Below are 24,204 nucleotides of genomic sequence, written 5' to 3' on the forward strand. Positions count from 1 at the left end.
TTCCCAGGAGGGTCTCAGCTGAAAGAGTGGGGAGTAGTACAGAGAACTTTCTGAAGAAGTGAGACTTGGGGCAAGGCGGGGCTGGCCTCTGCGAGGGAACAGGGAGAGGACAGTGAGAAGGATGCTGCCCAGACTGGAGGGGCCCTGGTCTCCCAGAGGCACCCAGCGTTTAGAAACTCCGACTCCTCACACTGCAGCCCACCGCCACGCTCCTGAGCATCTCCGTGGAGCTAGAAGGGGAATGAATGGCACTCCGTTACACCCGTTTTGAAAATATCTGGGAGGATGGAGCCGGCCGAAAGGAACACCTCCCTCCCGCTTTCAAGTCTGAAGAACTTGAACTAGAGGCCAAGCTTCCGACGTGAATGCTTTCTCTTGGGGCGAGAGGTGTTCGTTCGTCCGCAGCGCTGGGCTCGCGGATGGAAGCCGGAGGCCCTCCCGGCCCGGCTTCCCCTTCCCCGGAAACACTGGGGAACCCTGAGGCCTCGCGGCCCCTGGGGAGGAGCCCCGATTCAGGCTCCATTCACTGCCATCCCACCCGGCTCGCTGGGCCCGCGCCCCGCACCCCGGGGAGGCCCTGACGCTGCGCCCGCCCGCTGCGCCTGGGTCCGGGAGGGACGCGAAAGGGAGCGGCGTCCCCTGCAGAATTCAGAGAGATGGCGGGGAGCCGAGGGAGGAGACTGGCCTTCACCTTGGCGTCGCGGCTCCCTCCATCCTGCGGGGGCCACAGGACCCGCGTCCTCCCGGGCGGGCGCACCAGCCGGGCCGCCGAGAGGCCGGCGCTGAATCGCGCGCGACGCCGAGTTCCCGCGGCCGCGCGGCCCCCGCGAGCTGAGCGTGAGCCCGGCTCCCCGCGTGCTCCTCGGGGTGACCCGTGCCCCGAACCGTGTGGCCAGGATTCAGGAGGGAGCAAAGCCCCTGCCCTTTCAAACCATCGCTTTCTGCCTGGTTCTTACGGTTCTGGGGCGATCTCCCTTTCCTAAGGAAGCAGGTTACCATTTGTAAACAGCCAGCACAGCTCAGAGCATCCCAGTCTGAAAAGAAACAAAGTCACTCAATAATTTTCCCTTTATTTTCTGTTGCAAGCAGTTGCGTTTTTGTTATTGCTTCCCGCCTAACCAAGGAACCACTCCAGCCGAAAATGAAAACGCAAAACAACCTGATTTCTAGAGATTAGCTTTTGGGACTGGATATTTTACGAACACATTTCCAATACTACAAAAGTTAATGGACGGTTTAAAAAATTGGAAACATATTTTGGTTGTGGCTGGAAATGTTGAAAAAGAGACGTTGGTCTTTTCATTTATTGCCCATAAATGCAGTCTTTTGGGAATAGTTTGCAGGATGTAATGGGGGTTGGGATGTCTCCCCCCTCCACCCACTCCCCCCCACCCAAAAAAAGGCCACAGTGTTCATTGGCTAAAGTCTGCGGAGCAGAGTTGCTTGATTGATATTTGGCTTGCAGTTCTGCAATCGAAGGTCAGCTACAGTTGATGACTGGTGTTATTAAAAATAAGGATCTAAAACTCCAGGGATTCCAGTTCAGCTTTTCAAATACTGACAGCCACAAATGCCCCTTTGGGCAGCTGTTTCTGTCTTCTGCGATCAGTAGAACCCCACGGAGGAAAGGAAATGTAGAAAGTCGTGTTACAAGGAAACTTTATTTTCCTTCTTTGGGCTGGTGTGTGTGTGTGTGTGTGTGTGTGTGTGTGTGTGTGTGTGTGTGTGTTAGATACATAAGTGGGTTGTAGAGAAAAGTAACAAATATGGACCAGAACAATTCTGGAGGCTATGCTATGCCACAAACCAACCAGAAACAAACAGAAGGGGTGGGAGAAGATTCGGGGCCAAGGCATCTCCTGGACTATTTCTTGCATCTCTAAGCCCTTTCCAGCTGATACCTCTTGACAATTTAATGGAGGTTGAACTTGGGTGCAGGCAACTTCTCTCTCATTTATTCGCCCCCATTTATAGTTAAAAACAACAACAAGGGTATGTGTTGAATCTTACCTGCTCTATTTCTGTCTTCACATTTTAAGAACATATGTCTTTAACAGCAAGTAGCCCAACATTTGATTGTTCAAACAAGATGGCAGAAACATTCAACTGGGATTCAGTAATCCTGATGGCCTCAAAATAGAGGTCTTGGCTAGTAAACCAGAAGAGGAAAAACATAAGCCATATCCAGCCTGAAACAAATCACAGAGAATAAATGCGAGAGGGCAAAATCGAACCAGGAATTCAGAATTAAGAAGTGCATTGGGCCCTAACCGGTTTGGCTCAGTGGATAGAGCGTCAGCCTGCAGACTGAAAGAAGTGCATTGGCCTCCGGTTCTAAGCCACCCTGGTTTTACTCTGGGCTCCAATTCAGAGCCATCCACCTCTGGGTGCCTGTCTTTCTGATAAAATAAGAGGTTGGGTAATGGGTCCTTTTCAGTTCTGAGCATCTGGGTGTAAGCAGTCCTATGGAAGAACTATTATGTTCTCTCAGAACTCAGGAGGGGAAAAAAGGCAGGCAAAATATAGGCTTATCTACAGCAGAGGGTCACCAAACTTAGCCGCCTAGTGAGTAGCTTATCTGATAGGGACTTGTTAACTTGTGTCCTTGTGTGTATTGAAAAAGCCACAGCATTTCTGAGAGTTAAGAGACATATTTCGCAGTCCCTTCCGATATAAAGAAAGATGGTGTAATGTGCCAATTTCAAAATTTTAAAACAAGGTTTGTCTGTCATTCAAAATAGTAAATTAAAGACTCAGACTCCTAGAGCTTCTACTGCAAAAATGATTATTCTTCAGGAAGAAATATGAACAGCAATGACCAGTTTTGCTTTGTTTTCCCAGACGTGCTCAGCCATCAGAAAAGCTTAATAAATCCCTATTTAGTATGCATTTATGCAGTGATTACATGAACTTTGACCTCTGGAGAGCTGTAGCAATTAGCTTCAGCGTCCAGCATCTTCTCCCGCCATTCCCCGCTGGCTTCCTTGGGTCTTCCTTTTTCATCTCAGTGATTCGTGTGCTAGGAGAGCGTAAAATTTTAAAGTTGCCTTTCCACCTGAGGTATTTGCTTTGGCACAGTTCAATTCCCCCTCTTCACCTCCCTCCTGTCTAAACAGCCATTTCAGATGGATATTGGGGCTCTGATTGTCGATATTACTCAAACGCAAATGGATTTCAATTCAATCTTGCCCTGTACTTTCGCAAAGAAGATAAACTCTAATGGCCCAAAGAGCTTCATTTCATAGCTTGTGGCATCTGAAATAAATCGGATCCCTTCTGTCAGGCTAATTTAACGTTTTTTAAATATTCAATGTAATTTATTTTAAGTCAAATGAAACCTAGTGGATTGGCAGAAAGCTAACAGGAGGAGGCAGGAGAAGGGCAGCTGGAAGCTCCACTCCCTCCTCTCCCCCCCCCCCAAAAAAAAGAGCCAGGAAGGGAGATGAAAGTGCTTTAACTTTCTAGTAAACACTGTTTAGCAAAAGAATAATAGGAAAGTTGCCCCTTTCCCAAAGAGGGATGGAACTATAATTGTTGCCTTCAGCGGAGAGCTCAGATAAACCGCTGGGACTCATTCTAAAGTGACCCATCACTGCATTCATCTCTTCTTGAACTTTCGGTGAACCTGAGATTAAACAGGGGTGAGCAGCTAAGCAGTTTGTTGTTAGCAGCCTTTTCAACAACCCTTTCAGACTGAGTAAATATTGATCGGTTGGAATCTGATTGCCCCAGAGGAAAACACCACAGCATCTGAATAGCCTCCAAAAGTAAACTTTCAAAGGTGAAGCTGAGAACAGACTTCAGAGCCATGGCAGGATCTCAACGCAGCCTGGTGTGGGGACTCCCAGAATTTGGGGAGTACTTAAGTGTGATGTGAGCGGAGAGAGGAAAAAACATTTGAAAACTGGAATTTGATATTGCCTTTATCCCAAGTCCCTAACTGAGACCCTTGTCCTTTTTAAATCTATCAATAAAATGTTATTTTCTGTTTTTCCTCTTTTGTCATTTCAGTTACCATAGCTGTCGTTTTTCAAGATGCTAACTATGCTCCTCAGAGACCAAAACAGAAAAAGAGAGACCTTGAAATAGAATGTGTTAAGCGCCTTTGATTTAATCGATTGGGACAACTACAAAGATACAAATGTTTTTCTTGTTGAAAGGTATATTAATGTTTCCTAAATGTGTTGCTTATTAACTGATTTATTCCACGACCTATAAAAGGCTTGGGATGTTTAGCCATAATTTATCATATTCTCTCTCTCTCTCTCTCTCTCTCTCTCTCTCTCTCTCTCTCTCTCTCCTACATTAAAACCAGTACCTTAAAGATTGGAATCTCCAGGATTCCAGCCGGTTGGGCCCAGCTTTTAGATATTGAAATCTCGGCAGTGGCATGCAAATGACACTTTAACACATTAAAGTATTTGGAACCCAGCCATCTGTTTTGCTGTGTGGCCTTACACTAATAAACAAAAGATACTGTATAAGGGAGGGGGGATGAAAGAAAGAGTTGGCTCACTTTGAAGTTCTCACCCATCCACTTGAATCTTTTAGAAGCAACCCCAGAACCCAGGAGCCGAGGGAGGGCACAGGGTGCCCTTGATATGGCCGCAGCAACTATGCCTGCAAAGGCCAGGCTTTTCCCCTTTGACCGGGAGGTACAGGAAATCTCATAGGTGCTCTAGGAGGCCTGTGAATTTCACGTTTTTGTAGGATTCCCTCCCACAGACTCCCAGCCCATCCTTTGTAAAACAGCCTTTGGGGAGGAAGGAAGTCATATGTCTGTATTTGTTTGGGATGCTGCAAATGTTCTGCTCTATCCTGGGGCTTACTTAAAGCCTCTAAAATTGTGTGAAAGTGAAGGAAAATTGGTAAGCAGTGTAGGAGAGCCACTTGGAACTCTTTGATTTGTTGGCTTCCTCTGTTGGAGAAACACATGTCTTGGTTGGAAGCAACTTGAACAGTGAAAGACTTCAGGGCGGCTTCCACAAGTTATCCTGGAAGAACCTGTTGAGCCCAGAGAAGAAAATCACTACTGTTTTCCAGGGTTATGTGACATGGGATGAAGAACTGAAGACCCATTACAGCCAAGATGGCTGTGAAATCAAATCTTAATGTGATGGGAATGAGATGTATAACTTAGAGGGGATGGTAGGAGGTGGGGGGTGGCAGGAAGGGATAGATAGACAGGACGAATGGGAGGAGGGATGTAAAGGTTTACTGAAAACAGACCACACTCAATTTAAAGGGTGGAATATATCGGAGCGCCAACAATCCAAAAAGAAGGAAGAAGCGTGGGCTGGGGTCCCCATCCTCAAATAGCTTTATACTGGAGCTAATTAAATGTGAATCTCTTAATTCTTGGTTCACTGATGTGAGGAAAGACTGACTGAAGAGTTTCAGCTTTTAATGGGGGTTCTGTTTATATACACGTCAGCATTCAGTTGGAGGTGAAAAGGTTAGCACTTGACCCAGGAAGTACCCATGTTGGTTTCAAAAATAGAACTGCTTTATAAAATTCTTCACCAGTTTTTCCATTATGAACTTTGATTATATTAAGGGGACTACTGTTATTTTAAAGAAAACCAACCTATTATGGACATTGGTTAGGTGCAATTACCCTCTTAGGGGAAGCTTCAATTACATAGTGGAAAGCACTTCTTCTTTTTTTTTCTTTTTTCTTTTTTCAAAAGAAAAGTCCCATCTCTTTGAAAATGCACACCGTCCTTCTCTCCTTCCCCACACAAAATGACTCAACTTTGTAAGAACCAACAAACTGTAGCCAAGCCAAATACACGGATCCTTAAGCATACCTGAAACGTGAATATATTTATTACAGACATCTTAAGACCCGTAAACTCTGCTCTGGATCACATCACTCCAGGATCTCAGAGCTGCTCATGATTGTACAGGAAAGGGGGAATATTGTAGGCTCACAAAGGATAACTGATAGAACTCAGTGTGGTACTTCAGGGACACCAAAACATTGTGCGACATGCAAAAGACTATTCACGAATCACACAAAATATACATTCATTGTGCCATCCATCACATTAACAATTGAGCTGAAAATACATCCTATCCAGCTAAGATAACTGAGGAAGGAAGAGGCTGGTTTGACTAATACCTTTAGGTTCTAAATAGAGTGTGGCCAGAGAAACAAGAAAGGGTTTGGGGATGGGGAGAGACTGAAGCACAGGCAGCAAGGTTTCTGAACCTTGTGGTCTGCAGGCCTTCTTAACTCACTGAAAGAACAAATCGAGGCTACCCTCCGAGGCATCTGATTGAGTTTAAATGAGGGCTTTTATTTTTAACCTATCATCACATATAAAATTGTACCAGCTTTGAGAGTTTGCCCACCCTGTTTGAATCACTTAATCTAAACATTTCTAGAAAATCTGTATAAAGATAAATCTCTCAGGACAAAGTATTTACAACCAGCAAACTCACACACAAGAATGAATTAAATTAAAAGGTGAATTCATTGTGTAAACACGCCCATAGTGCATCTCTTCTCATGAGCTCCTGGGCTCTCTCCTTTCTCTTTACCCCACTTTGAGGACAAAGTAGGGGAGTTCTGTAAATATACAGATAGATAAAAGATGGGAGGCCTCCCTTTGGCATGTTTCTGCTGGCAAAGGAGACAATTCTCCAAAGGGCATCTAAAAGGAACAGTAGGATCTGTGGAAATCTCCTAAAAGTAGGGGCCCTCAGAAAATTGGTGCGGGCACCCCATCTGCATTAAGAAGTTAACACACACACCCCTCCCTCCCCAATCAAGCACCTAGTCCAGAATTCTCAGTAAACACATTATCCTGCCCAGGAGCGTCCCAGATAGGATCAGAAAGAAAGAGAGAGACTGCAAATGGAAAGGAAGATAAGCTAAGAATGTGCTTTGAGTAAGAAGTCTCAGCCCGAGGAGTCAGAAGCCTGGGCCGAGGAGTGGAGTTTAGGGCTGGGCGGGCCTCAGTGGGAGGTAGTCAGAGTGTCGGAGGTAGAAGACCCCGGGGAAGGAACGCAGGGCGACGAGCTGGACTTCTCTGAGGACTCCTCGGCCTTCTCCTCGCTTCCCGGCGGGGTGGCGGGAGAGATGGGCAGGAGGCCCTCCTTCTCTCGTTTCTTCTGCTTCATTCGGCGGTTCTGGAACCAGATCTTCACCTGGGTCTCGTTGAGTTGCAGGGACGCGGCGATCTCCACCCGGCGGGCGCGCGTCAGGTACTTGTTGAAGTGAAACTCCTTCTCCAGCTCCGTGAGCTGCTTGGTGGTGAAGTTGGTGCGCACTGCGTTGGGTTGACCGGCGTAGCCGTACTCTCCAAGTTTCCCTGGGGGGGGAAGCGATGAGAGAAAAAGGTAAATATTTAACAATCCATAGGAGAGCCCCTGTAGGTTCAGAGCAATATTCAGGTAAGGGGGAGATCGAGAATTTCTCCACACACCCCGGGCTGGGGAGGGTGAGTGATGAGGTGTAAAGTGTTCATCTGAAGTCAACCATTAGTGTGGTCAGACCGGTGATGAATGGAGCCCAGAGATATTACCAGAACAGCCCCACGCACGCACACCTACCCACTTCCTACTTCCAGAATCTCTCCATCTCAGCCCCTCTGCAAACACCACAGTCCCAGGGGCTCCTTCGCCTCAACACACACCTGGGCAATCCCCCAATGCCCTACAACACCGGTGGGAAGCAAGTATTTTTAAAAGACAATTTATTAATTGTCCTTGGAAACTAAGCATACTAACTCCTTCCAGAATCATCACGGACCATCCGCGAATGGCAAGACTGACCTGTTTTGGGAGGGTTTCTTTTTACTTTCATCCAGTCAAAGGTCTGCGCTGGAGAAGAGGTCTCTGGTGCCGGGGAGCGACAGGCTTCTTGGTGGCTGGCGTGGAGAGGGGACAAGGAGTTATTATACGTGGCCAGGGCCAGGCTCTGGTGCTCTTGTCCATATGAGTGGTGAATGTACTGAGGCGATCCCACCGCGCCCCCGGCATAACCCTGGTGGTGGTGGTGATGTTGGACCATGGGAGATGAGAGATTTCCAGAGTAAACAGCGGGAGCGCACGAGGGGTACCCCCCACTTACTTCTGCTTCCTGATTTAAGGTGTACGGGCTGTAAGGCGCGCCGAAGTTCTGCGCGCCATAGCTTGGACCACAACTCGAGTGGGAGTAGGACACCCCCAGGTTCCCAGGAGTCTGGTAGGTGGCCGGCTGGGGGTGGTGATGGTGGTGGTGGTGGTGGGGCGAGCTGATCTGCACCCCCCTGCCCACTAGGAAGCGGTCGTCGCCGCCACAGCTGTTGGCACTGACCGCGCACGACTGGAAAGTTGTAATTCCATGGTCTGCGGGATAGGCTCGCGCGGAGCAGGTCCCCGAGTCGCCCCCGCTGAGGATGGGGTATTCCAGGAAGGAGCTCATTCTTGCATTGTCCATCTGTCACTGAGTGACCGGGTCCTGCGAAGCCCTAGGTGACCGTGCCAACTTTCTCACTTCCTCCATGGGGCCGGAGAAGAAAAATGATATGAATGTACAGTGCGCAGGAGGGGGGGGGGGGGGCGGGAGGGCGGAGGGCGCTGCGAGGGGCACGTGACGGCGGCAGCCAATGGCGGAGCCTCCTGCGAAAGTTTGCTGGCTCCCGCGGTGATGGATCACCGTTTCAGTGGCATTTAAATCCCCGGCGCTCCTCTGTCCGGGTGACGCGCAGTCGCCCCCCCAGGCAGCCCGGGCGGCGGCCGCAGCTGCGGTGGCTGCGAGGGCAGATCCCGGGCGCTGGGGCGAAGGGGAGCACAGGCTGCCTTCTGCGCGCCGGCTCGCTCGCCCCCCCTCCGGGAGGTGGGGGCTGGGAAGCACCCCCTCCCTCCCCGTGTCCGCCCCCCTCCCCGCCGCGCACAGAAAAAGGAACTGACGAGAGGTGAGAAGGGAACAGGGCTCCGCGCCCTCCCGGGTGGGGACTCAGGGGGCGGGAGCTCGGGTCGCGCCGAGCCGGAAGGGCAGGATCCCAGCCAGGCTCCCCGGGAGCGTGCACAGCTCTGTCCCTGCCGCGGTGCCTCGGGGCGGTGAGGGGCGCAGAGCCCGTGGCGAGGACTGGGCTGGGCCACCAGCTCTCCAGGCCCCAGTGAAGAGGAGAGTTCCCAGGGGGCTGGCTTGGAGGAACCGGTGCGGGTGGAGGAGACATGGGCAAGAAAAGAAACTTCCCTTCTCCACGAGGGTCTGGGAAGCCCCCTCCCTCCACCCACCTCCCCCACACTGAGCCTCGGAGCCGCACCGGAGCTTCTGTAATTTGATGCCCCGCAGCCGGGGGAGCCCGCGGAGCCGCGGCGGCCGAAAAAGGCCGGGGCTGGCGGGGCTCACCGCCCGCCCTCTCTCCTCGCTCTCCGCCCCTTTCTCCTCCCCACTCAGCTCTGCTCTGGGAGCCAGCCCTACGCGATCCCGAGCAGCGCGGCCGCTGGATTTTGAGGGGAAGGAGGCGGGGGAGAGAGATGACGCGAGCAGACGTGGCCTGCGTGGGGGCCGGGCCGTGCGCTGCAGGCCATCTGCCGGCCCCGCTGGACCCAGGAGCCTGCGCTTTGGGTGGGGGCCTCAAAGGCGGGACCACAGGTCCCACAAAGTACGCTGACCACCGCCTCCTCCGTTTCTCGCTTTCTTAGGGAGGGACGTTAGGAGTTGGTAGAGCTTCCTTTATTCAGCCCCCCTCCCCCCCCTATTCTACAGCACGTCTGTAGTGGGGATGTGGGCTGGCAGGTGGGAGGGGCGGCGGACAGATGGCTGATGGTAAATGGGACATTTTCTTCTCCCAACACCACCTCCTCCGCTTTGTAACTGACGTAGTTAGTTCCTTGTGTGAACCTCCGAGGCTTTCCCTAGAGAGACGAGTGCAGATCTGAGCGTCATCCCAGGCCAGGGGTCCTGTTCTCCATCACCCCCATCCTACGCTGATGCTGACGGGTCGTTAATTGCTGTTTACTATTAGGTTTCGCGTCGACCCTTGGCTTGTAGAGAGAAAGGGCCGAGCAGAGGCCGCGAATTGATGCCTTCTTAGGCGAAAGAAATCCAGAGGGCATCCGGGACGCTTTGCAGCCACTGATGTATAGGTTTTACTCTGACCATGTTTACCTCATCAGAGCCCGACAGATAAAAATTACCTGAGGCGTGGATGTGGGGGTCCCACGCCCCTCTAGCTTCCCCTCCCCGGCTAGAAGAAAGAAGTTTTGCTTAAGGCAGGCCCATTTCAAAGGTGTTAGTGAACCTTTCGGGTTTCTGCGTTCTGTTCTCCACGTACAGAGGTTTCCCCAAACCTGTCCCCCCAGAAGGGAACACTTGCGGACATTTGACTATGGACTCCCTTCAGGAGCAAAGAAACATTTCCCCTAAACATTTCCTTTGGGAAAGGTATTTCCATGTGGCCTTTGACCCATCCCCAATCGCGGTTAAGAGGGCGCTCAGGCAGGCGAAGTCACTCCTGCCCCATTTCAGCGCCAGGGGAAAGTCATCCTGGAGGAGGGACTAGGCAAGGCGGCCCTCCTGGAGGAGGCTTCCTTGGTAGCGCCAAGGCCTGCAGCGCTGGGGAGGGAAGGGGCTCCGGTGGGGGAGGAGGCGGGACGGAGGGGGGTTGTGCTGGCTTTGCGCGGGCGATCTGCTCTCCCAGCCGAAGCTCCAAGCTCGTGGGTACCTTCTGCCCCTTGGCCTCCTCTCTGCGCCTTTCCTGGCCTTCAAGGCCCCGGGTTGACGCGACCCCCTGGGCCGCAGGGCTTGTGCCACAAAGCCATCCCGGGACACCACCGGCCTCCTCCTTCTGCGAGCTCTCTGCTCCACGCCCCTCTCTCCCTCCCTGCGCGGCACTTCTCAGGGCCAGCAGGGGTGGGTGCATGTCTTGGCACCGCAGGCTGGCACTGGCACACGGGCAGGCACGCGAGCGGGCGGCCCACCCGCCTCCGCGCACAGCCCCACGCAGGCCCGGCTCGCGCGGCCCAGCCGGCTCCGCCCCGGCTGCCGCCCTGCGCGCTCCTCTCCCCGGAGCGGCTCACAAAGACGGCCTCCCTGGCCCCGAGCCCGCAGGCTTCCGTAGCTCCGGCCCTTCCCCACCCCCACAAAGTCCTGGGGCGCCTTCCGCCGGCGGCGAGACCCTCAGTCCTCCCGGCAAGTACCGGCGCCCCCGGACTCGGACTCGAGCGCAGGTCCCTGTGAACGCCCAGGGAGAGGGGGTGCCAGGCGAGTTTGGTCGCTATTTAAAGGACCGCCAGCCAGCGGCTCCAAGCGCCTCTTTCGGGCTCTTCCCCTCGGAAGGGAAGGAGCGAGGAGCAGGCCAAACGCCGCCCGCCGAGGCCGCGAGCTGCTCACGGCACCCGCGGCTCAGCCAAGCCGTTGTTTTAAACGAGCAATAAAAATGAATTATGACTAAACGCCTTCTAACTTAATGCTTTCGGACGGGGATCCCCGGCAAATACGTAAGAGGATTTTTATTTGTGCATGTGTTCCTGCAATTGATCTCTTTGATGACATTCTCATTCATAGAAAGCGTTTGATTTATGAGCGTAGGACGAATCGCAACCAGCAGAGAGGCTCAGCCCAGGCCGCTGCCCGGCAGCCCCGCGCCGCGCGGCGCGGACGGCAGGAAACCCGCCGGGGTCCTCGCCAGCCTCCGCCGCCACCGGGATTTAGGAGGCCACAGGGTGGGGGAAGGTAGGGAGCAAACCCCTGGAGAAAGATCCCGATTTCATCATAACTTACAAGCCTGCGCTCTTAGGAGCCGCGCTCTTAAACCAACCCGCCCCCACACATGTTGCTCTGCGTTTTCTCACGGTGAGGAGCCGCCTGCACCGAGCTCGGGAAGAGAAGCACAGACGTGGGGAGACATGAGCCGGGGCGGGGGGCAACAGAACCACCCGGGAACATACCCCCGTTCACATTTTATTGATATTTCATTGAAAGTGCTTGTACGCTTTCTCTCTCTAGGCTACTTAATTGATAACCTAGGGTGCAGAAACACTTGGTTTTCCATCTCAACTGGCTAACCTGACTTCAAAGCTTTAATGCCCCATTATTTGCCATGTAAACAGATTTAAGAATGAAATACTGATTTTTCTGACCCTGAAAAAATAATAAAAAGAATCCTCGAATGACTGAACCGGAGGGCTGGAAAGAAGCCTTTCTGAAGTGTATTTTCCAGCCAGTGACCATCATTTTTTTTATGTTGTTGTTTTTTTCTCCTCCCTCTGTCTTTTAGGACTGTTTGCTGGACCCATCCACAGCTGGGAGACTAATCAGCCATACTGAAAATGTTCGACATGGGTGGGGGAGGGGGGAATGTAGCTGTTTGAAACAAACGTGTATAAATAAATGAATTGTTGACCTGGAGATTGGTAGCTTGTTCAAGAAAGTCCATGTCCCTGGAGTTGGGGGTTTCTGTAGGCACTTTATTGCTCTACTTTCTAAAGCTTGGGCTGGGCCCAACTCTGAGGCTTCCTCATCCTGTTTCTCTGACCAAGTTACATCTATGGCTTGAACCTCTACAATGAAAAAACAAATCCATTCCCCTGAAAGAAAGAAAGGAAGAAAGAAAGAAAGAAAGAAAGAAAGAAAGAAAGAAAGAAAGAAAGAAAGACTTCTCAGATGCCCTAACCATTTTCTGGATTTCTTTTCTGATGCCGTCTATTGAAAATTTTGAACATGCCCCCTTAATAAATATATTAAAATTGAAAAAGAAGATGAATTGTGACCAGAATTTTATTTACCAAGTTAGACTAAAAGGAGAAAAAGAAACCATTAGGAGCTTTGAGAAAGGAGGGGGAGAAAAAAAATAAGAAAGCTGCTTATAGCAAAGGAGAATTTATTCTACCAAAAATACGCATGACAATGCATCCTAATGTAATACAAAAATAAAAAGAAAGTGAAGATACAGTTGTATGGTCACTTTCTTGCAGGCCTCATATATTGCTTTCAGTAAATCACAGAGGGGGGTGTTGGATTAGATTTAAAACAACTAAAACTCCAAAGTAACCTGTAAAAGACGCCTCTGAGACTGGGTCGGGGGACTCGCTAAACAGAAAATCTCCAACATTTAGAGGAGGAAGAGGGTAAAAAATAAAATAAAAATCAACTCTCAGAATAAAAGAAGGCCAAACCACCTGGTCAAAGGGGTTTTTGTTTTGTGATGCTTTGTTTTGCTTTAATGTTTTTAGTAATTCAGATGCTGCAAGTCAATTGTGGTGAGTGTGTCTGTGAAAAAGTCAAAGCTGTCAGCTGAAATATCTACAGGGCTGTCGAGGGAACCCGGCAAGCTGGGCGAGACTGCATCTGAAAGCTGCAGGCAGGAATCTGTGGAGAAAACGCCAAAGTCCTGCAAAGAGGGGACCTCCAGGGCCTCGGGACTGTCATTGTTTAGGCCCGAGCCACAGTTCTGGCCCATTGTTGACAAGCAGTTGGGAACAGTGGGTGACTGGTGCTGAAAATGTTTCAGATTTTTCTCATTGCTGGTTAAAGGCGAAACGGGGAAACTCGGGGAGTCGCCATTGTGTCCGTTGGGAGCCTGCTGCTGGGAGAGGGCGTTCTGCTGGAAAGTGTAGCCTTCCCTCTCCAGAAGGGCCCCCGAGACACCGAGGGCTTGCTCGAAGAGCGACTTCTCCTCCTCGTCCTCCTCCACCTTCTCCGAGTCCTCCAGGCTTTTGAATTTCCCCTCGCTGTGCTGGTTCTCCTTGCACTGGGTCTGCCTCTTGTGCTTCATCCTGCGGTTCTGAAACCACACTTTCACTTGTCTCTCAGTCAGATCCAGCAGCGCCGCGATTTCCACCCTCCGGGGTCTGCAGAGGTACTTGTTGAAATGAAATTCTTTCTCCAGTTCCAAAAGCTGCGTGTTGGTGTACGCCGTCCTCAGGCGCCGGGAGCCCCCTCCGCTGCCATCGGCCACTTCCAGGGACTCTGCGGAAAGGGAAACCAACGAGAGACACGCGCACAGTTGGAGGCGGAGGGGTCCGAGTGGGGTTAGTCCACTGGAGAATAAATATAGCAGAAAAGATCAACGGCAACAAAATGGCCGCCCCTGGATGCAGCAGAGCTATTGTGCTGCCTTTCCTGGGAGCCCAGCCCGGGGACACCCCATCTCTCCCACCTCCGCCCGATTCCTGCCTGCAGCTCCCCCCAACCTCTCCATCCGGGAGCAAACTTTATATTAGCCACACCACAATTTATAATTAATGCATCAGCTGCTTAGCTGAGCAAGAGCGATCTATCACTCTTCATTACTGTCAAAAAGCCAAACTCTAGGACAACTAGACAAGAGGAGGTCAGTTCCAACTCAAATAAATCATCCCACATTTACACAAGTTAGGGAAAGTTCCTCCCCCCTTCTTAAAAATATATATGTCTCCTTGCGGAGCGCAGGATGCCTCTTCTCTCCATCAAACCCACTCCTGAGCCCACAGAGGAAGGGAAGGCAGCCAAGCATCTCCTCCTCCTCTCCCAGCCCACGTTCCCCTCCCCCAGGACCGCTGCCCGGGCAGCCCCGGCGGGGAGCGGGGTCCCGGGACTGGGGGCCAGGTCTGTGCACTGACCTTTGTGGCCGAGGCAGGCAGGGCCGGCGGCGGCGGCGGCGGCGGCGGCCGAGGCGGGCGGCAGCGCGGTTTTCTTGGCCGCCTTCTTCTCCTTCATCCAGGGGTACTCGGGCGGCTGCAGGGCGCCGGCGGGCCCTGGGCTGCCGCGGCTGCCCGCGGGGCTCGGCTTGGGGCGGCCGCCGGCGCCGTGGCGAGGGTGACTGCCCGGGTTCAGGCTGGGAATGGTCTGCTCAAAAGGAGGAGGAATCAGTGTCGAGTGTGAAAGCGTCGAGGTCTTGATTGATGAACTTTGAAATGTATCAGCGACAGGGGGAAAAGATGTCAGGCACTCAGCGAGCGACGGCTGGCTATTGATAAAACCAATCTCTCGCTCAAATTCGTAATTCATGGCCTTCTGCTTGGAGCCCCCTCGGAGAAAAAGTTCCCTCTTCTGGAGGGGCTTTGGGGGGGCGAGGCCCGGGAAAAAGGCGAGTGCGGAGGGGAAAAAAAATCTATCATAGAAGATCGCTGCTGGGGTGTTTTTTTTCTAATTCACTGATTACAGCCGTATGGGGACCGCGCTACTATTAAACTATTGAATTCATGGAGACAAGGTTGAAATTGGACCGAATTGGCTGTCACATGATTGCTTCTGCCCAATGACAATTTGGGCTTTAATCAAAAGAAGCCACTGTCTGTTTGATTGATCCAAAAAAGTCGGGAAGGAACGCCTCATTGGGGGCCAGCGAGGCTTTATTTACACTTTTTTCTGGGCAAAAATACATATATGTGGTTGTGGGTGGGGATGCCCGGGAGTGCGTGGGGGCGAGGGTGCCTGCCTGCCTTCCCAGGCGCAGCGACCTGGTGTGTGCGCCTGGCGCTGCGTGTGAGTGTGCGAGCGTGGAGTGTGAGCCGGCTGCTGGCCCGCCGGCGGCCGCCCTCCGCCTCCCCCGCACACTCCGCGCATTGTTTGCGACTGTCGGGAAGACGCCTCGCACCTCACAAATCATTTAAGCGCCTCAGTTTGACGCCTGCAGTCATTAACAAAGTAATCCATTAATCTTCAAAGTTTTGACACCCGAGGGCCCCCATCCCAGCCACATAAGTTCTGCTAAGGCAGGAGGAAGGAGCAGAGGGAGAGGAGATGAGAGAGAGAGAGAGAGAGAGAGAGAGAGAGAGAGAGAGAGAGAGAGAGAGAGAGAGAGAGAGATCCATTTTGGGGTCCCCCCTCTTTTATTTCCCTTTTACTCCTCCGCCTTTTCCCAACCCGTTTCCTGGATCTCAGAACTGATCTCCTCTCTGCCCTAGTCTTCCTTCCTCTCTTTCCTTCTTTTCCTCTCCCCCCCCCTCCTCTCCCCCTCCCTGTCTCTCCTCTGTCCACTTCTCCTCTCCCCCCACCCTCGCAGGCCCTCGCCCCCCTCCAAAAGCCCAGCTCGGAGTCCCGCGCCCCCAGACCCGACCCGGCCCATTGTTAGCTGGCTTTTCCGCGGCAGCTTTGCGTCTGGCTCCAGGGGAAGCGGAAAACGCGAGGCTGCTCTCCGAGCTTCCTGCGCCGTCAACTTTTCAGGAGTGGCTCGAGAGATAGATGCATGTGCCAAGCGAGACAACAACCCCAGGTCCATGTGTTCAAATCCCTGTAGCCAGGGCGGCGGCCAGCCAAGGAAATGCTGCCCCGAGCAGCGCAGAGCAGCGCAGAGCAGCGCAGTGGTGTGCGGCTCCTGGCATTCTGGGTTTCATACCCATAGGGCTCGGGCGCGGTGAGTATTTCCAGGAAGTCTGTGGGAAGTTAGCAGCAGCGAGGGAGAAGGTGATTGTTCCTTTTCTTTCTTTCTTTCTTTCTTTCTTTCTTTCTTTCTTTCTTTCTTTCTTTCTTTCTTTCTTTCTTTCTTTCTTTCTTTCTTTCTTTCTTTCCTTCCTTTCTTTTCCTTCCCTTCTTCTCCTTGGCGCTCTGGTTGGGAGCTTGTTGGTTCAGAAGCAGTGAGTGCTCTAGCAGCCCGAATTGTCTCCCACTCCTTGGCCACCAGGGATGTTTGCACTCGGGCTCTGTTGTGGGAAACAGCACCGCAGGTGAGACAGGGCGACCCAAGGAAGAATTATACAGGTTCTCTTTCTCTGTTCATTCTCTCTCTCTCTTCCCCCCCCCCCCCCCCCAATTCGGAGATGTGAGACTGAGCGTATCTTGGACTGTGCTGGAGGGTTCAAAAGACAAACACCCTTAGGTACCAAACAATAACTTTTTAGAAATCCACCAAGCCAGAAAGAAGGGAGGAGGCTGAGAGAAACTGGAGGGTATCTCTTTTCCCCCAAACCCTGAGGAGGAGGATTCGCCTTCGCTTCCTTTGAAATGGACTCAGTCCCCCAGGCCAGCAGGCACCAGTGGCAGGAAAATAAATCATTCTGATGGCTGGGGAGAGAGAGGTTGGCGGGAGAGAAAACCCGATGTAGAAAACAAGCAGGGACGAGCTAGGCGCAGGGAGAGGATTCCATCTCTGAGGCCGGCATCAAAGAGGGTTTGGGTTGGAAATTGATATAAAGTGCCCTCCATCGCTGACTAGCCCAGAGCATTGCCTTACAGATAGAGATGCTATGTTGGAAAATGTGAGGTTTTTCAGTTTTCTTGCTTTTATTCCAAACAAAGCTCTGAAGGAAGTCTGGGTGCGATCAATCTTGCTCACCAAAAGCCTTGACAGCTTCTGGCCCTTAAGAACACATTTCAGCTTCGAGCTCTTTCCAAGATCAAATGTGGCCCAGCAAAGAGGAGAGCAGGAAACGCAAGTAAACAAGGAAAACTAGTCTTTTAAAAGATATTTTTTGGCAGCGGAAGGAGTTATAAGGCTGCTTTTAGGAAAGTGCTTTTCGGACTCTGGGGTGGCAGCTTTTGGCATTTGCTTTTACCAGAAAATATTGAGGACTTAAGGGGAGGGGGAGCTCCAAGAGGGAGCGTAGCTGCTCCCACATCACCGAGGCCTTGTCAGGGGCTGCGTGGGTGAGAGGTTTCTGCTGCCTCAGCGGCCTTAATTCAAATACCATCTGGAAGAAAACCCTTTTCTCTGGCCATTCAACACAAGAATCTTCTCCGAATCTATTACTTTAACTCAGGAGATATTTTAATAAGGATTTCTTTTTAATATCTAGGAAGCTAAGGGTGAGATCGATATTTTTTCTTTGAAAGCCACAATGAATGTCTCTGGCAAGATGTGGAAAATCATGTTGGAGACTCATTTAAAAATCTCTGCCCTGGAGGGAGGAGGAAGCCTCCACACCAGTCCTCCCTCAGCTAAAGAGTAGATTTTAGAAATGGGTTCCAATGGTGGTATCTCAGAACACTATTCCTCTCTGAGGATCTCTCTCTCTCTCTCTCACTCTTTCTCTCTCTTCCTCTCCTTCTCCCTCCCCATCTCCTCTCCACACTGTTCCTTATTTTCCCAGGTAATTTTAATTGTATGCCCTTCTCTTAAATTATTACTTAACAGAGGACTCTTGCATCTGTTCATCCGGCTTAGCTTAGATATGAACAACCAGAAGGGCGGAAGCTCCAGTCCTCACAAAGACTGCTTTTCCAGCCTCCATGTTTCTGAGATTTGCCATATTTCAGCACGGAGGTCGGTGTGAGGTGGGTGCTAATCCACTTCTTCCATAAACTCTTTAGAAAGCACCTCAGGACAGATGTGGGGAAAGCACCCCTGGCTGTGAGAGAAACACCCAGATCTTTACAGCTGCCCAGGTTTGCATCTTCCGAACCCTTTTCTTTTTCTTAAAAAACCGTGAGGCGGTTTCCTGAAAGCAGCTCCTGCAGGCCCAGCCATGGCTCCAGTGCCTGTTTCTACAGACCATCTGAGCGAGCTCCTGAGGGGGAGATAGAGGCCAGAAGATGGATATTTTGGATGCAAACAAAATGGCGACACCTCCCACCTCTGCCTCAGAAACATAGACTCCAACGAGAAGGGGGATTTATTTCTCACAGCAGATGCTCCTGATCCCCAGACGCAGGTGGTTCCTGGCTTCCAGCTTGGAGGTGGGATGCTGATGGGGATGCAGTTCTGAGGTTTGCACTTTCTGGATTTGGTTCCTTCTCTGAGCAATTCTTTAATCTGAAGATGAAAACGCTTCCCTTTCCTGCGCTTGCCTCTGCCTTTCCAGCCAGCCAGTAGGCAGCCCGGGAATAGAAATGTAATGCTTAGCTCCTGTAGCATCAAATGAAAGAAGTTCTTTTAAAAATGCATTTTTATTAGAAAGATATTAATCTCCTTTCTCTCTCCCCCCTCCCCCTGAGGCCAGAAAAAAAAAAAGCGAGGAGGGAGGAAGGAGAGGAAATAAATCCAGGAATGCCAAATCCTTAATTCCGAGAGGAAGCCGATGCTGGGGCTGCAGGAGTCCAGGGAAGGGCCCGGCCCTTCTGGTGATGGAGACGGGGTGAGCCTCTCAGCCTTTCCGAGCCGCCTCGCTCCCCATGGCCATTTTAGAAGCGCTTCTTTTCTCCCTCCGCCGGATAAAGGACCGCGAAGCATCCGCGGGGAGTCCGGTTGCTCCCCGAAAGTGCTCGACAGCCTCTGCGGCTGGCGATTTCCCAGGTTAAGGCGTTAGCTGGTCCGCTCTGGCCGGAGGATGGTCGGGGACAGGAAGGCAGCCCGCCTGGTCCCTGGCGGGGCTGCCCGACACCTGTGCGCCCCCCGCCGCGCCGGGTCGGCTGCCTTTGTTTCTCCCGCACTCGGCTCTCCGCAGCCCCCGCGCCCGCCCCGGGCTCCGCGGCAGCTGGGAACCAGGCAGCGCAGCGGGCTGGCCCTCGGCGTCGCCGGCGTCTCCGCGGCTGCAGCCGCCCGAGCGTTCGCCGGGCTCCCGGGCCAGGCCCCGCCGGGCCCCCGCCGAGCTGCAGGGAGGCCTCGGCCTGCCCGGCCGGCCGGTCGCCTCCACCTCGGCTCCACGAGGAACCCCATCTTCGGCCAAAGAACCCCTTCCGAACGCGGATATTATTCAGAATAAAAACTTTTATTTATTTTTTTGTTTTGTTTCTCAGAGTGTGAGCAGCAAGGAATGTAGAACTCTCCAAACAAATCTAGCATTTTTCGCGATTACAGATTGTTCTCTTCAGTTTCGCCGGATGTTACAAACTTAAATCACTGTTTTTCGAAAGCTGGATCCTCTCTGGTATTATTGCATCATTACCGTTTTTTTTTTATAAAGAAATTACATTTCCCTTTCAAATAAAAAATTTCCTATGTACGCCAATACACCATTGAACAAAAGGCCCAAGAAACCTTCTGAACAACCAGGGTACAGAATTTCTTTAATATAAATACGAACGGATGGGGATAAATAATATTTAAAACTTAGATTATTCAATGCTTGCAAAAAAAATATAAATAAATCTGACTGTTCACCAGCATACACACACGGAAAGACGTACACTTAGTCATCCTCACACAGGGAGCCCCTGTTTCAAAGCGCCTTTGATTTTTTTTTTTCTCGCTCTTTACAAGAAGTGCAATAAAAAAACTAAAATTAAAAAAAAAAAGTAATTGCTTCCCCTCGGGAGCCATAACGTACGAACAAATTCACATTGAAGAACTCGGCTAGAAAATTTGTTCATATACCCTGTTTCTGATCAAAGAGTGGAGAAGGTAAAGGGTGCGGGCCAGCGGCAGCGGCCGAACTGGGGCGGGAGGAGATAAATATCGCTACTGATACCGACAGCCATTCCAGCAACCAAGATTGCTACGTCACATAAACTATAAAAACGCGTTACCAAAGAAAACAAAACGGGGGGGGGGATGAAAAGGGGCGGAAGAGAGAGAAAAGGGAGGTGCAGGGAGAGAACCTTAAGACAAAACAAAAAAAGCAAATGAAGAAGAAAGGTGTGTGTGGGGGCGGGGGACTCTCCTGGCGCGCAGCCCCGAGTCCACCATCACAGGTGGGTGAGCTTGGGGGCTTCCTGAATTCTTCCCTGAGAAGGATGGTGGGCGGTAAGGTCCGTGTAGGTGGGGTGCGGCTCCCCTGGCCCAGGCCCATGATGGTGGCCGCTGCCCAGCGGCCCAGCACCCCCGTAGTCCATGGCAGCCGAAGCAGCGTGGGGGAGGTGAGTTAGGCCAAAGAGGGCCGGCCCAGAGTTGCTCATGGGCTCCACATAGCTGCCCCCCACGAAGACGGGGCTTCCCTGTAAGTGTGGGGTCCCATAGCTGCTGTTGCCCTGGAGGCCATGCCCGTGAGGGTCATAGTCGGGTGTGCCCCCTGCGCCTGCCCCTGCAGCTGGGTAGCGCTTCTGTGGGGGCGGCGGGGGCGCGCAGCTGGGCAGAGGTGCAGGGTAGGAGGCAGGGGGCAGCCCATAGGTGCCTTGGGGGGGCTTGGAGAAAGGTGGGGGCGACTGGGGCTCGTAGGGGACACTGTTGACCAGCGAATGCATAGAGTTCAGATAGCCGCCAGCGCCTGGAGGCACTGGGCTGCGACTTGGGGACTGGCCCCCTGATGACGTCAGCATGCCCTTGCCCTTCTGATCCTTCTTGTACTTCATGCGGCGGTTCTGGAACCAGATCTTGATCTGGCGCTCGGTGAGATTCAGCAGGTTGGCCATCTCCACGCGGCGTGGCCGGCACAGGTAGCGGTTGAAGTGGAACTCCTTCTCCAGCTCCACCAGCTGCGCGCTGGTGTAGGCCGTGCGTGCCCGCTTGGAGGACGCCTGCCCAGGCGGACTCTTGTCGCCTGCGCAGCTCTCCCCTGCCAGGACAGAAGAGAGGAAGAGTGGTGTCAGGGGCTGTTCCCCAACCAGACCCCTCCTTGCTAGGAACCCCAAAGTGCCCTCTATTTGTCAGGGCCCAGAAAGGGTGAGGAGGAAGTGCATGCTTCCTCCATCCTAGTGGGAAACAGTGCTGGTAGGTAGCCCCTCATTCAGTCAGATTGCAAATCATAGGCGTCTCCAAGGGGGTCAAGGACAGCAAAGCAGAACCCCCAGTTTGCCTTCCTGGTCTGTACTTCCTTCCTGAGCTATTCACTTTCTGACTCCTTTTTGGGCCTGCAGGCCTATGACTACAAGCTCCCTGTGGGCAGGTCTCACCACCTTCATTCCCTTCACACTCGCTGGAATGTGGGCCACCTAATATACACTCAATAAACCCTTCCTCCAGTCACTGTCTGTCTGCGTGGACAGCTGCCTCAACTGGACACATAACTTCCCCAGTGGAGATGGTGGAGCAGGAGCCCCCATCCGGAAGACTTCTCTGCTCAAAGGAAGAGAAGCCATCAACACTATCCACTTCTGGTGGAGAGGCCCAGGCCCCTGATGCTGGGTCCTACTAATTAGGTTTCTCATGTCATCAAGCAGCCTGCCCCAGCTTTACCTACTAATCTTGTGTCCTCCCTGGCCCCCATATCCGAGTGCAGGAAGGTCCCAGATTCTCAGACTAGAGCACTGGCAACTGGAGAAGGCAGGGGCAAAGGTAACTGGGATACTGGGAAGCCCTAAGGCCTAGGGCCTATCATCCCCTGGAGTTGGGTTCCAGGATGCCCATGTGGTTCCCATTAGGATGACAAGTCTGAATCCCCTCCCAGAGGAGATCCTGGCTGCCTTCATTGTGCTAAGTCTGAGGGGGGCCTTCCCAGAGGCAAGGCAGCCACTCCATCTGCTGGAGCAAAAATTAAAAATAGGCTGATTATAAGCAAAGCATTGATTCTGAATTGGAGGGTGATTAGACCTGCTTTAACTCTGACACATTGCAGTGTGGGGTGGGTGTCACTATTGCACTAAAAATAAGGAATTGTACGAAAAAGAAAGTGGAGCTCATGTTTGCTCTGCATGAGGTCCTAACTCCTAGAGTAGAAGTGAGTCCAAACTCACTGGGCCCACTCGCTCTTGGAGGAGTCCAGAGAAACTTCCATTAGGTCTCTCTGGGGATTCCTGTACACATACATAGTCCTGTCACCTCCCTAGTTGCAAAGACTCTGGAAACCTGTGTAGGATAGAGTGGAGGAGCAGTGGGTCCTTGGAAATGTTCCAGCGCTCCAAGCCGTGCTGGCTGTGCCTGGAGCTGGCTTGGGAAACCTGGAGCCAGGCCAGAGGACCCTCCTCCAGAAGGCACCCCTTTACCTGAGCTGGAGCCGCTGGTTTTCTGCTTTGTGTTCTGCCGAGACTCCTTCATCCAGGGGAAGATCTGTTTGGCCACGGTGGGCGAGTTGAGTAGGGGGCTCTTGGCCGCACTGGCAGGGGTGGGGTTGCTGCTGGCATTCTGAGGTGGGGAGACTGAAGATGGGGCTGGGGGCGCGGCAGGAGCTGGCGCAGGGGGCTGCTGAGGTGGTTGAGGCTGCTGAGGGGCAGGGGGCGCAGCCTGGGGCGGTGGCGGGGCCAGGGGGGACTCGCCCAGGCCTGGGGGCTGGCTGGGCGGCCCGCTCAAGGTGTGCAGACATGCCTCGCTCAGCTCGTGCGCCTTGGGGTGGCCCCCAGCGCTGGCGGGTGATTGGAGTGAACAGGCGGGTCGGTGGTACTCGCCCTCCGCGCCCAGAGCTGCGGACGCCGAGTATGGCTGCTGGCTGGCATTATAAGCGAACCCGTTGGCTGCCTGATAGGGGAAGCCACCGTAGAGCGCGGAGCTGTCGTAGTAGGTCGCTTTTTGCATCGCGTTGTTTCACGATCTTGATCGCACACTCTGACAGGGGCTTGACTCCCGTGAGGGCGCACATTGGCACGCCCCCGCGGTCACGTGACGCTCCGCCGCCAATGGCTGCCCCGCGCAGACCTGGGGGGGTGAGAATCGCGCGGTGAGGGCTCCGCGCAAATCCATCTTACTCTCAATAGCTAAGTGACATGAAAGCCATAAAAGAAAAAGTGGTCAGCAATATTTAGCTGCACGACTTGGCCCCGGGCGCAGAGAGTCGCGCTATAAAAAGCCGCTGGAATTTACTGGCGGCTACAAATATTTGCTTAACTTGCGTCTGGAGTTGGGGGGTTTTCCGGGGAGAGAGGAGGAGAGTGAGTGAGGGCTGGGAGCTGGAGTCCAAAAGAAGAAAGGCCTGATGGGTTAGAAAGGGACAGGGTTGGGATCCTTCTTTTCCAAGGAAGAAGAAATTCAGGGTGTCCCCTCCTCTGTGCTCCGGCCCCTCCTCCAGCGAGCCCCAGGTCCCCCTCCCTCTGGAAATTTTGGAGAAGGGGCAAGGCGGCAAAGGGGAGTCACCAATTTTTTTTCTCTCCAATTCTCACATTACCACTTGTATTTGCCAAAAGAGCCCTGACAGGGAGTGATGTCCCATCCACCCCCATTTTGGATGTTCCAGAACCAAAGAGAGGTATGCACAAAAAATGTTCAGGTAATTGCCCTACTCGACCCTACCGAATTTCAGAAGCTGAGATTGTTAGGCAGTTATTCTCCCTTGTGCAGGAATATGGCCCACCTCCAAATGAGCCCCTGTGGCTGAGAAGGGGAGAGAGAAAACTTTAGATGGGACATCCTGTGTGAGGAGGGACCACCACGAACACCCACTCCAGCAAATCAAACTCAGATCCTGGACAGCTTTTTACTCCTCTCCTTTCCCTGTTTCTCAGGCATGACCCAGCAAGCCACTCCCACCTCTTCTCCGCTGCTGAAAAAGGTCCCCAGACCCTCCTGCCTTGGGTTTTCTGAGGTGCTGTTATTCAGGCAACTATCAAATTCTACCTGTTAAAACATGATGGATTAGAGAAAAAAACAACCTACCAGGAACCTG

The 24,204-nt window shown here is 52.5% G+C and overlaps 4 protein-coding genes across 13 annotated transcripts in view; 1 reads left to right on the plus strand and 3 right to left on the minus strand.

Moving 5' to 3' along the window:
- Positions 1 to 6,281: 6,281 nt before the first annotated feature.
- Positions 6,282 to 8,556, minus strand: HOXA1 (homeobox A1). Of its 2 annotated transcripts, XM_059712631.1 has the most exons (3): positions 8,081 to 8,556; positions 7,783 to 7,877; positions 7,183 to 7,319 (listed from the first exon to the last, which is right to left on the minus strand). In XM_059712631.1, exons 1-2 carry the CDS (start codon positions 8,426 to 8,428, stop codon positions 7,818 to 7,820), a joined length of 408 nt encoding a protein of 135 aa, XP_059568614.1. In that variant the 5' UTR covers positions 8,429 to 8,556; the 3' UTR covers positions 7,183 to 7,319; positions 7,783 to 7,817. The 2 variants fall into 2 exon arrangements, with proteins under 2 accessions (XP_059568613.1, XP_059568614.1); XM_059712630.1 differs by having other exon boundaries at positions 6,282 to 7,319; positions 7,783 to 8,556.
- A 79-nt stretch (positions 8,557 to 8,635) lies between these two features.
- On the plus strand, positions 8,636 to 12,698 carry LOC132243059 (collagen alpha-1(I) chain-like). Of its 3 annotated transcripts, XR_009454777.1 has the most exons (3): positions 8,636 to 8,906; positions 11,507 to 11,674; positions 12,219 to 12,698. XR_009454777.1 is itself a non-coding variant. In XM_059712632.1 (2 exons), exon 1 carries the CDS (start codon positions 10,393 to 10,395, stop codon positions 11,374 to 11,376), a length of 984 nt encoding a protein of 327 aa, XP_059568615.1. In that variant the 5' UTR covers positions 9,737 to 10,392; the 3' UTR covers positions 11,377 to 11,439; positions 12,219 to 12,698. The 3 variants fall into 3 exon arrangements, 1 of the variants encoding a protein (XP_059568615.1); XR_009454776.1 differs by lacking the exon at positions 11,507 to 11,674 and having other exon boundaries at positions 8,670 to 8,906; XM_059712632.1 differs by lacking the exons at positions 8,636 to 8,906; positions 11,507 to 11,674 and adding an exon at positions 9,737 to 11,439.
- Positions 12,699 to 12,700: 2 nt separating this feature from the next.
- HOXA2 (homeobox A2) lies at positions 12,701 to 15,826 on the minus strand. The gene is made up of 2 exons (XM_059712629.1): positions 14,542 to 15,826; positions 12,701 to 13,909 (listed from the first exon to the last, which is right to left on the minus strand). Exons 1-2 carry the CDS (start codon positions 14,927 to 14,929, stop codon positions 13,170 to 13,172), a joined length of 1,128 nt encoding a protein of 375 aa, XP_059568612.1. The 5' UTR covers positions 14,930 to 15,826; the 3' UTR covers positions 12,701 to 13,169.
- A 130-nt stretch (positions 15,827 to 15,956) lies between these two features.
- The window catches only part of HOXA3 (homeobox A3), a 48,293-nt gene continuing 40,045 nt past the window's right edge, over positions 15,957 to 24,204 (minus strand). For all 7 annotated transcript variants that reach the window (XM_059712624.1, XM_059712626.1, XM_059712622.1 and 4 more), the window contains 2 exons: positions 22,595 to 23,240; positions 15,957 to 21,228 (listed from right to left, as the gene is read on the minus strand). In XM_059712624.1, the coding sequence (XP_059568607.1) occupies positions 20,423 to 21,228; positions 22,595 to 23,120 (1,332 nt within the window). In that variant the 5' untranslated portion in view covers positions 23,121 to 23,240 and the 3' untranslated portion in view covers positions 15,957 to 20,422. The remainder of the gene's footprint in view (positions 21,229 to 22,594; positions 23,241 to 24,204) is intronic.

Source organism: Myotis daubentonii, chromosome 10, assembly GCF_963259705.1.
Source record: "Myotis daubentonii chromosome 10, mMyoDau2.1, whole genome shotgun sequence".
Taxonomy (NCBI): domain Eukaryota; kingdom Metazoa; phylum Chordata; class Mammalia; order Chiroptera; family Vespertilionidae; genus Myotis; species Myotis daubentonii.